The 12,345-nt window shown below is 39.7% G+C and overlaps 1 protein-coding gene across 2 annotated transcripts in view; it reads left to right on the top strand.

The window, feature by feature from the left end:
• The window catches only part of lrmda (leucine rich melanocyte differentiation associated), a 331,833-nt gene that overhangs the window by 280,812 nt on the left and 38,676 nt on the right, over window positions 1-12,345 (top strand). For both annotated transcript variants that reach the window (XM_054798059.1, XM_054798060.1), the window contains one exon: window positions 10,665-10,749. In XM_054798059.1, the coding sequence (XP_054654034.1) occupies window positions 10,665-10,749 (85 nt within the window). The remainder of the gene's footprint in view (window positions 1-10,664; window positions 10,750-12,345) is intronic.

Here is a 12,345-nt window from a genome sequence, read left to right as displayed (position 1 = left end):
GTTCGGAAGACATTTATTGAATCACACACAAGCATGAGCCTTATTTGAGTCTTATTTTCTTTGATGATATTGACTATATTGGGTGTAATCATCATATTTACAAAGTCATAAGCAGGTTTTCTATGCTCTAACTACGAAAATCTTCCATTTATTCATACTGAATCCTACTTGGCACCAATTAACCGTGATAAATGAGGGATTACTGTACTTGGTGCTGTGTTGCATTCTGTGAGTTGTCGCCGCAGATCAAGGCACAAATGATTGTTGCTTGGTTGTGGTGATGGTTTTTGCGTTACTATTTTGGCATGCATGGAATAGTTCCGACCGGAACGTACAGTGTGAACAGTCGTGGCTTCATCTTAGTCAGTTTGAGTACTGAAAGAACCTAAATTGGTAGCGCTGGCTTTCTGTCACAGGCGATGAACTCATGCAGTTACATAAAACATCTCAAATATAATATATCTAAAATATATTTCTCTATTTTGATCTAAAATAAGCAACTCGGAGAGAAGGTTAACTTTTAATCCGCGGCATGCGTACCAACAGAAAAGGTCAAACCGGCCAAAACAAGAAATAGCCTGCAGCTAATTGTGCTATTTACCTGTAACGCGGCCCTACGTTTGCACTTTAAATCACCTGCACTTATTTGGAAAGACTCCACAAGGAAAGGTCGAATGACTTTTTAAAATTCAAAAAGACAAACATTTCCTTGTTAGCGTCTGTGAGTCACGGCCATGGATGATTAACGTCCAGCAGCAATCACGTTGCCCTGTCGGAAGGAGTGGTGCTCCTCGACGGCAGCTGGCGAAACATCAAAACAGTCGCTCTTGTGATTACTGATCACACGCGTTTACCAGGAGACGCTTCATTGGAGTAGAACGGTTAATCATTGTTAAACGAAGGCACAGGCTCGTCTTCCTGCTGGGCTCTTGCATTGCTTGCAGGCGGTAAGGAAAGCTAAGCAAATACAACACAATATTACACAATATGTTGGAATACACAAGATATTCATACTTTTCATGACATTGTCACTACACACTCTCAAGAGACTGCGGTCTTCTTGGTTTTTCATAGTTTATTTTTGAAATACGCATTTATACGTTTTTATAAACCCGAACGCCCGATCCCAACAACGTATTTTTACATCTTTTACGTTCTTTTGCGTGAGAGGCAAAAAGAGGCGATGACGCCACTCTCCACTAATGCATTTCACTTCAGAGCAATTTTAAGTCATAAAGACGGCCACAAGGTGGCAGAAGTGCATTTGATAAGCGCTCAGCAGGGATCATGTGAAGGGAAAAATAATATTGTAAAAATGTATTTAAAATAAATACAAAAATTACTTCAATTGATATGAAATCATCAATTTAGTAAATTAATATATATTTTTTATTAATTTAATGTCTTGTATCCTTTATGCTGTGATATCACATACACTACTTGTTTTACCTTAGGTGATTTTGCAAAGTATCAGTATTGGATCGGTATCGCCGATACCAGCCAGAATTTTACTGAGTATCGAATCAGAAACGAAATTAGTGGTCTCGCACGTCACTAAATCTGATACTGTACTGTATAATGTCATGTCTGATTAATGTAACATTACTGATGCCTGGTGACTAGGGGCATCACAAGACACTCAGTTCACAAGACGAGACGATACAATAAAAAAATATACAAATATATGACAATATTTTGCAATCCACTAATTTAATTTCTGCTACGTTACACTCTTCTGCACTCGGTGTGCATGCTAGAGGCCCCGCCTCCACCCACTGAGACAAAGAGACTATATTGGGCTCACTCCGTTCATGTCGTTGTTCTATGAAACAAATGCGCCAAGGTGCTGAAATCAATGGACAGAGTGAACCCATTTCAAGCAAAACTTCCACTTTGACACAAATATTTTTTGCTTTTGTGCCAGCTCAATTATCTAAATAAGTATACCACAACATAAACAACACAAAAAAGGGATTGTTTTACCTCAAAATAACAATTTATTTACAAATATAACACCATTAACTATTTACAGTTTTCACATTTGGAATTAAACTGTGTGTGCACACGCGTGCGCACACGAGTGTGCATGCGTGAAAATTTCCCTACAATGCGTAACCTTTGCTACACTCCTCCATGCTCTCTCACTTCCTTCTTGGTGTCGAGAGTGTTTTCACATACAAATGAACTATGTGTGTGCAGTGTGTGCACACATGTACGTGTGCGCATGTGTTAGTGTGTGTGCATGCGTTAAAATGTCCCTACAATGCAAACCTTCTGAGGGAGTGGAGATTGTCATCACCTCTTTTTGTCTCTCACGCAAAAAAACATAAAAGACGTATAAATACGTTGTTGGGATCGGGCATTGGGGTTTATAAAAACATATAACTAAGTCTTTGGTATTGAATTAGTTAATATTTTTGGACTAGTAATAGTCATAGTCAACCACCAAACAGCCATCATTTATTAATACATTATTTTTTGAAAAAACACTTTAGAGTGAGGGAGCGATGTTCGAAGGGCGATGTAGCGAGGGAGTACTGTACTTTACTACCGTATGCTTTCATACGTAATGCATGCTTGTATGTTTATAAAGTAGCTAGCTTATTCCCCATTTGCTGCTGAATTAGGGCACCTTTCATGACACACTGTAAGATGCTGCAATGTTGTTGATTTTTCATTGTTTATTTTTTATTTGTTTTAAGTGTTCTATCTTCTTTTTTGTTATTCTGAACTTGGAATAAAACAAAAAACAACACAAAACAATCAAAGTGAAGAAATGCAGACATTAAACGTTGACTCCAATAAGTTCGCAAGTTGCGTCCCCTCTGATCTCCGCCATGATCAGACGACGGCAGCAGTTTACAGAGACAAGACGCGGAACAAGGGTTCCATGCAAAATACACAAAAAGAAGTAGTTTGATACAGACCCAAAGAGAAAACATATCAAAAGACATTTTTCTACATGTCTTTTTTGCAAGTACAAAAAGCCCAAGTGGTGTCAGGAGAAAACAAAACAGAAGGCTTGTTTCTTCCAACAATTGCTTTAAGCTACAAAAATCTCCTCCAGTCCCAAGCCTCCCCTCAATGTCAGCCCTCCTCCCTCCTGCCCCCCATTCCTCCATGTGCCCCCCTCTTGGCTCTCCGAGGCAGGACAGGGCCCTCCGTGCACTCTGATAGGTTGCAGGCTGATGCTTAGCAACAACATTCCTGTGCCCCAAGTAGCAGTAAGCCTCTGGCTGAACCCTTTCATGTGGCTGTCAGGCCACATTTATTTCCTTTTAGCACTTTGTCTACTTGTCCAGATGTATAAGGAGATAAAACGGGCCTGCTGTTTACACTGGTCTCCCTCTGTAGCGCAGCTGTAATTAGATTGTATTGCCGGTCAGTCTTAAGGAGTGAGGTGAGGCCTGGCAAAGTGGGATGATGCCTGAACATCACACTTCCTGGGAAGGCCCAAGCGGTTCATAACTTGGTCAAGTTTTGATGTAAAGTCAATAAACTGTAAAAATGTTGTGTTAAGAAGAGTTTGGTTTTATATTCAGAAGTATTCATGCTCTGTAGCAATACGGGCACAGCTAGTGGTCTGTTTGTAGTCAATGTTTTAAATCACATTTGTAAAATGACCAAGTCCCAAAGATGGAACAGTTAGCATTTGCTATCAAACATGACATGATAGAAAAACAGGCATTTCTCCAGTGGAGCTCATGACATGAAGAAAAGCCATCAAACACTTGACTCTTCTCTCTACATCAGTCGCCGCTACAAGGGAACAGATGACGTTTGTTATGGATGTAGGCGTCTTACCGCTCACTTAGTTTAGCCGTAATTGGAATATTAAAGATGAAAGTTGCATCTCCACAGTAGTAGTTTGAGACGTCTGTTCACCATTGCCGTGGGGGAGCAACAGCGAATCAAGAGGGAAGCTTAATGTCAGCTGACTGATATGACGTACGACATCTGTAAAGAGATGTTTATGCGATCGACCCAAACTACCTTCATGATCGACTGGTAGCTCGTGATTGACGCTTTAGACCAGGGGTCACCAAGGTTTGTCCTTGTGAGAGCTACTTTTACCAAATGAAAATGACCAAGAGCTACTCATTTTTGTAACATTTATTTTCAGAGCTTATTTTAAACCCAAACAAAGCGAATATGCTTGTTTTACCAGAACATGAACAAAATGCTGGTGTCCACAACTCACATGTTGTATTTCACAATGCATTTCTTTCTACTGTTCTTTCATTATTAACTGAAAACCTGAATGAAAAGCAGGCTTGGGCACCACGTTGGTGACCCCTGCTTTAGATTATACAAGAATTGACCGGGATCATTTCTAAAAAAAAAGGCATTTCTTACAAATTGATGTCCCTATTGGCTGGTGCTCCCCCCCACGGCAAAGTGATGAAAAGTGGTGACCGGACGTCTCAAGCTGCACACGGAGATGCAGTTACGGATTACGGATAAACTAAGTGAGCGGTAAGATGTCTATATCTATGACAAAAGTTATCTGTTCATTTGTGTGGCTGCTTATGTAGAAAAAAAGTCAGTCGTTTGATGGCTTTGCTTCACGTCATGAACTCCACTACAGAAATGCATGTTTTCTACACTTCCGTTTCTTAAACGATTATTTCATGATGAATTGGAAAACGTGTCCATCGCTGAAAGCTTTTTCATATGTTGCCTTGACTTCGGCTGCATTGTCTTTTGCATAATCATTTTCATTTCTTGTATATGTGTAATGTTTGATAGCAAATGCTACCGGACGTAATCCAGGAAGTGTGTCTCTAATGAACGCTACGTAGCTATTTTGACTGACATACAAGGCAGGTTATGTACACACTATTGAGGAATGATGTGTAATTATCCTTATTGCCATATTGAATTGTGAATTATTTGTCATTGACATCAACTACTTTGATTACCTGTTAACTATGAAAGTGTGAAGGTGAAATACTCCTCTTTAGTATTTAGTATACAGGTAGTAGTTTCAAAGTTCATTGGTTACATTCCATATATATGTTATCTGTTTTATAGTAAGAGATAGATCATGTCGACTTGTAAGTTGCATGCTGAAAAAGTGTGTGCACCCCTGAAATATGTGTACAACATACATAAATACTCATATTTATAAATATAGTAAACCTATTACACATTTATATATTTATAAATATATTTTCTGTGTTTATAGTAGGAAGTAGATCTTTTTAAAAGTGTGAGCACCCCTGGTTAAGGGTCACTGTGACGTCAGTATGCTTGCCCCTTCCTGTAAGCAAGCTCACTTCTACTGTATGTGTCATCTTTTAGAGAAGGTCGCTGTGGAGGTGTTGTACGTTCCCCACGTGTGTGCGAGTTTGCTTCCCGTCCCTCCACTGCCTCTCACGGGGACACATTGGTAGTAATAATCACTATTGCCTCCGGGTTTATCAGCATTTATTCACGTAACGACACAGAAAAGGCAAAGACAAGACAAGCCCTGATGTGATGTATTATCCAGCGTGGCGATCATCTTTCATGGTGACATCTAACAGAGCTTCCTATTGCACTCACTTCCTTCTTCCGCCTCCTCCTCCTCATTTTTCCCCAGTGCGACTCCCCTCTGTCCGGCCTTTTATGAACAGAGAATCGTCGCCTGTAAATTTGCAGCGCATTATCATAAGCTGTGGTGATAACTCACGCCGCACAGAGACAATAATGATGCCAACACTCAGCATATGCCCCAGGCCTGGCAAATTAAAACAATGCTCAGCTTGATGAGCAGACTCATATGGACGGCAGAGAGAGGAGGAGGAGGAGGAGGAGGAGAGACCAGGAGGGAGGGGGAGAGTGTTATAAATACACAACACGGCAGCACCTCCCTCTGGTCAGTGTAGGAACAACCACGCACGACAGTGATGAAGAAGACACCAGAGCACCTTGGGGATCAGTAAGGTCATCATTTATTGTGCGTATGAATCAGTCCCCTCCTGGAAAGGCATGACCTGCTTACAAATCCATGAGGTAGACCCGCACGATCTCAGGTTCTGCCTCCGTTTTAGACTGCCAGGTATTGATGTCACACTTTTTATTATTTCTTCCATCCCAGCAAGCAGATTAGCTTTTATCATCTATAGCGGGGGTGTCCAAACTTTTCCCAGCGAGGGCTGAAAAGTCTTGCTATGTCTTTGATGTTTGACAATTTGTAAAGCAACCCAAGTAGGTAGGCTGACCAGCTGCACGTATTTAAAGAAAGCACAGCGTGCATCTCAGCTTTGTGTTATAGGTGACAAAACGTATTATTATTGTTATTATTATTATTATTATTATTATTGCTGTTGTAGCTTTTCAATTTTACAAATATTTAAACTTTCCCCTCGTATGTTTTTCAGAAGATGGTGACTGCACTGTCATAATAGTTTGACAAATTTCTATGGCTGTCAAATGATTAAAAAAGTAATCAAATTAATCACAGTTTTTCAATGAATTAATCCAGATTAATCACCATTCGCAAATACGTCTGAAATATGCTCATTTTTATCTCCACCAAGGAGGTTATGTTTGTTTGTGTTCAAAATAACTTGAAAAGTTCTGAATGGCTTTGGAAGAAATGTTCAGGAATTGTGGGAAATGGAACATGGAAGAACAGATACAATTTTAGGGGTGAACCGTATCACCGTGTGGACCCAGGAATGTTTTAAACGATTATCTAACATTGCGAGATAGGACCATTTTCGGCATTTGTGCCTATAACTCCACAAGAAATGGTCACCGCAAAAAAATAAAAAAGGACAAGTTTCCAACAGGTTCTACAAAATATCAAAGTCTGATCCAGATCATGGAATCATTCCGGATACTATGATACAGAATATGAAAAAAAATAGGGGACCTTTGGAATTGTCATCCTAGGAAGACAAGAAATGAAGCCACAAACATGCAGCAAACACCATCATACTGTATGTAGCCAAGACACGGGTTTGTTGTATCTTCTAAAGCTATGGAAAAAAGAAAAGCACCATTACAGAAAATGCTATTTATGCTATACTGCTAAATGCTATACTAACTACGAACTAATATTGATATCAATATGAATCCAATTTCTAATGGTATGTTTTCATGGTCAAGGGAATTAGAAATGTAGATCATGTAAATGTAGGACTAATATTTATGCTGTAAATTACAATATAGGAGAACTATGGTGCTTGGCGAGGTCTGCTCTCTCCGAGTGTATTTTATTAACAGAAAGATAAATGAAAGGACAGGATTCTATATATTTGAAATATATACTCAGGTAGTTCAACAGCTGTGGTGGTGTAATGTCCAAGCAGAAGCTGTCATAATTCAACATTTGATCAAACTTACTTAAGATTTGTCAGATCTAAACACGATCGCTGCATATGACGTCTTTCAAAAATTGAGATAGTAGAGTCCAATTCGGACTTACTTCCTGATGGGCACCATAGAATAGTTGTTTTCGCGTAGACATAAAACGATCTGCAATCTATCTGAGACAGCTTTACATCACCACACGTCAGTGTAAATGATTAGTAGTAGCAGCCACAACTGCCCTCGTTATTTTAACTAATCAGCAGTCAAATGATTGAACATTTTAATCAAATTAATCACAGTTTTCAAATGAATTAATCATGATTAGTCAACATTTGCAAATATGTGTGAAATACACCCTTTTTACTGTATTTTTTGACCAAAAAGCTAAATGTCATATGAACACATTTGTATGTATTTTTATGTATTAACAGCTCCAAATGAATTGAAAATTAGAATCAAGCTAAATGATAGCACACGTCTAAACATCCTCTAGCCTCTAGCGCAACATTTGGATCACTTTAGCCGTGTTATTATGAACCATGAGGGGTTGCGTTCAAAAACATCACGTGATTTAAGGTGAATTTACATGTTTTTAGTGAATTTTCTGGAATTTCCCAGCATACTTGAATGCAGCAAATTGCACATCTGCATGAAGAGTTAAGAAGTGAGTGATAATATCCACCTGATGTCCACTTGATGTTTTTTGTCTTTCTGTTTATTTAGACTACACATAATAAAGCTGCTGTTGTGATGCTTTTTGTCCCTGAATGCATCTTGAGAGTTCTTGTAGTGAGAATAATAAATGATAAAGAGAATGATAACGCGATAAAGAATGATACCTTTCAAGAAATTAACGTATTTAATGAAATAAAATAGTTACTGTCGTTTCATAATGTTTTTTTTTTCAGAAGTTGTTTTCAAACTTAAAATTGCAACTTCATTCTTTGTTTTGTTTTTAATCATACGACTTTAAAATGCGTTTCTCATACTGTGATTGATGACTTTACGCTTGTAAAACAACGTTTCCTCTTAATATTATGACGTTATTCTAACATTTTGTAAAACTACGGCTCTTTTTTCTATTTTTGTTGTTGTTTTTTGTTTGTTTCTTTTGTAATTCTGTGTTTTAAATGTGCAGAGGGCTGATAAATTAAAAAAAAATAAAAAAAACAAGGTCAGCAGTTTGGACACCCCTGATCTAAAAAATAGCAGGTTTTAGTTGCATTGGTCAGCAGTGGAAGAACCTCATTTAGTTTTCCTGCGTATTTTTTCTTGTGTTTGTTGAGATTGTGAGAAAGCAAAGCATTTATTGGCATTTTTCTCATTGTGTGTGTGTACCTGAATTAATGAACTATCCTTTATATTTTGTCTTAAACACAAAACTTTTAGTTATTATTATTATTATCATCATGTTGTTGTTTTTTTAACTCTCCAGTGCAAGTTGAAATAAGACTTTTTCACAAAACCCTATAAATGCAGCAGTGTGAGAGCTCTCCAAATTGGATTTATCATATATATTTTTCACATGCTTAATTATTTAAAATATATTTTGATGTGTATTTTACATATTTTGATATATGAATTCATGTATTTGATTCGAGTTTTGTGGATGCACTGGGTTGCTTCAATGTCACGGGAAGAACTTGAAAGTGAATCCTTCACTCGCGCTGTCTCATCACAAGGAGGCTGCTGACTGGGGTATCGACTGAAGTGTATTAAGTGCAGGCAGCTCGAAGAGAGGGGAAGATCAGTGCGAGGCGAGCGTGGGTGGGGGTGGGCATGGGGAGGCTGATTGATGTTTAGTGGGCGGGGCGGGATCATCACTCTGGATAGGACGCGCTGTGACAAGCAAAGCTGTTGAATGGGTTGGCTTGTTTGATCAGCGGGCGTGAGGTGAACAGGCGGTGTCGTACCAGGGTTGGGTGGCCATTCTGAAAGTGAGGTCCCGCAGGACCGAAACCAGGGCGGGCTGAGGCTGGATTCCGTCCCTTCTCTCCCCCAGCAGCCTCCTGCACTGGTCTGTGGGTGGTGCTGCTAATAATGTGGCAACAAGGAAGAGTAATTGTGGCCAAGCAGCAGGATTAGAGGCAAGAGAGGAGGCCCAGGCTTGTGATCTCTGGAGCGGGGCAGGAAATGAGGCGCGCATTTCGCCTTGAGGAGCATGTGAGGGAGATCACAGGTTTGCAGGTGCTCCTTAGACGGCTCCAAGTGTCGGTTCTCGCTGTGTACAGTCTGGTCTTACTTTTGCCTTTTTTTCTATTCGGCATTCTGCGCACCAGCGCTGATGCTTCTGAGCAGGTTTGAGCCACTGCGGAGGCTGAGAGCTGCTGTCAAAACACGGCTGCCAATTTTTGGGCTATTTCTTTCATGTGGCAAAGTCTTTTTTGAATCCGTGTTGATGTAATATGAGACACATGCTGGCCCGACCTTTAATGCCTTTCAGAGATCCTATCTGAGAGTACATTATGTGATCTGTTTCAATTCACCGTGCTCTCTTTTTCCCGTGATAAATATGGTTCCATTTAGGAGAGCGTGCCATCGCATTTCTCAAGGTTATGCATGGCCATGTAACAGGAACAACAATAAAAGTGGAGGGGGAAAAATGCACCGCCAAACCATCGCTAATATGTATTTGTCAGTTGCTATGATTAAAGGCCCAGTGAATTCTTTCCTGCAGGAAAGGAAAGTATTTCTGCAAAGGCATCAGATATCGCTGTGTCATGATAAAGTACCTCCTCTGCTAGTTAAAAAGCTATGGGAAGGAAGGAGGATGTTTTGGACCTTGAAAGTGCACCAAAGAACAAAAACAACAAACTCTTGACCTGGTTTGGGGACAGTCTCGCGGATTTGGGATTCTGTTTTATGCTGTTGTATTCCTAAAGTACCGTAAATTTCGGTGTATAAGCCATACATGTCCACATCATAAGATGGCATGTTGCAGTGCCCACGAGCCAAAATTTTCGACCAAATCATGATAAAACTGGGGCAAAAAAAAAAAAAAAAACGAGGTTTCTCTGTATGTCACGAAATCTGTCCATTCAAGCCCTTACTTTATACATACATACACGTACAGTATGTTCTTTATAAAAAATACTATAAATATATAATAATTACAATATATAAATAATTAAAAATACCACTGTCAACCAAACCAACTATATTTTTTAATAAGTGTGAACAAAGCATTAGAGCATGAGATCTTTAAACCCTCGTGTTGAACAAACACCATACTATACTACCTGACTATGCTGCTGTATACAGCATGTGGTATGAATGATTGGCTTCCTCACTGTTTGCCGGAGTAGTGAAGCTGTCAAGGCTGTTTTCATGGAAATACTCATTGCGTGTCCCCTCTGTCGCAGCCGCCCAGAGAAGCCGCATTTGAGAACCACCCTCTGCCCTACACTCCTCTACCCCGAGGATCCAGAGACGCTAAGAACCATAAAGGTAAGGGCAAAAACAAAGACCTTTAGACTGCATAACCTTTTCAAGGTAACCTGTTATGTACACGGATATGTAACCCTCCATAATTAATAGCAACAAGATGAAATATGCATTCAGTCAAACTCTACGTCCATGGATTAAGTAAATACAAGTCCTGACCTCAGCAGTAGTGGGAATCTATTGATTCAATTGGACTAATTCCATTTTTATTCTTATTGATCTCATCTCACAGAGTACGTCTGATGCGTTGGTAGTGGGAATAATCCACATGAAATCTGGTGTGAATGTACGCGTGGGAGAGTAGTGGAAGCATCCTTGATCCTGTTGAACAATGATCGGGGCTCATATCGACTCATAGTTGGTATTTTTCCTTACTGTCATAAACGGATGAAAACCGCGGCAATTTTTCCCATAGGAAATCATGTCAATCCAATTAATGACACCCAAAAAATACATTTAATAAATAATTATCAGTTTTACATGTGAAAAAATGAAAAATGGGCAAATGGACTAGTTTGTTACGTGCAAAAATATATTGTACAAAAGTTTTGTCAAAAATCTTCGACAAAACAACAAGTCACATGAAAACTGGGGCATACGTAAACTGAGTTTTGACTATTTTGTGAAGTATATACAGTATGGTATAAGTATACACAATTTAGTATTTACAAAATGCATTTTTTTAGTAAAGCCAATGAAATTAATTTTGAGGATGCACACTCGCCAAAGTGGATTATCTAAAACCTAACGCAAGCCAGGGTGTTAACTAGTTAGCCTCTCCAATTAGCTTTTTCTAAGCCTAAGAAAGTGTCTCAAATGGAGTGGGGAAGAAGGACAAAGAAGCCAAAAACTTACCACTTCCACGCGGAATGAGAGGAGAACCGCTTGTCCTAACTAGGGTTAATTAAGTTTTGGGTCAAGGTTGCAAAATCTAAACTATGAAATGAATTTAGTTTGGTTTTGTTTCACCCTTTCGCAGTATCCAGATATTATCGTTATTGTGAGCCATGTATTGCAAACTGTATGGTATCGTGAGCTACCCTGAGATTCCCAGCGCCAAGGACAGCTCAGTGTGAACTTTAAGAGGACAGACCGAGTCCTGCGCTTTGTCCAAGTCCGACATGACGAAGAACAGTCCATTTAAAGGTGAAGAGATCTGACAGATGCAATATTTTCCCCTCGGTCTCAAACCTGAGTCGGGGTGACAGTCTCCATTTGTTTTTTGTTTTTTACAAGACCCGCTGCAGCCTTAGATAACATAGCCCTCATCTTCGTCCTTCAAGTCATCTTCACATCACTGCCTCGTAGCTTTTACTGTTTTTTTTCAAAAACTTAAACTCAAACATTTATCTGATGGTAAACCCAAACAACTGCTGGGTTTAATTTAGGGTATAAACAACTTGGACGAGGCCATCTGCTGACGATTCTCTCGTCGCAGTTTGTGCTGACGGACTTGAAGCACACACCTCCAGCAAGCAGATCAACATGTTTCTTAGTGTGGGAGGGAGGCCGTATTGTCATGTCCACCCCTGTGTCGACGCATGACAGAGGTAATTTCAGCAGCAAGTAGCTCCCAGAGGATGGCGGCACTGTGGCAGG

The sequence above is a fragment of the Dunckerocampus dactyliophorus genome, chromosome 14, assembly GCF_027744805.1.
Source record: "Dunckerocampus dactyliophorus isolate RoL2022-P2 chromosome 14, RoL_Ddac_1.1, whole genome shotgun sequence".
Lineage (NCBI taxonomy): Eukaryota > Metazoa > Chordata > Actinopteri > Syngnathiformes > Syngnathidae > Dunckerocampus > Dunckerocampus dactyliophorus.
The sequence above is the reverse complement of the archived record's forward strand: the minus strand, read 5'-3'. Positions and strand labels throughout refer to the sequence as shown.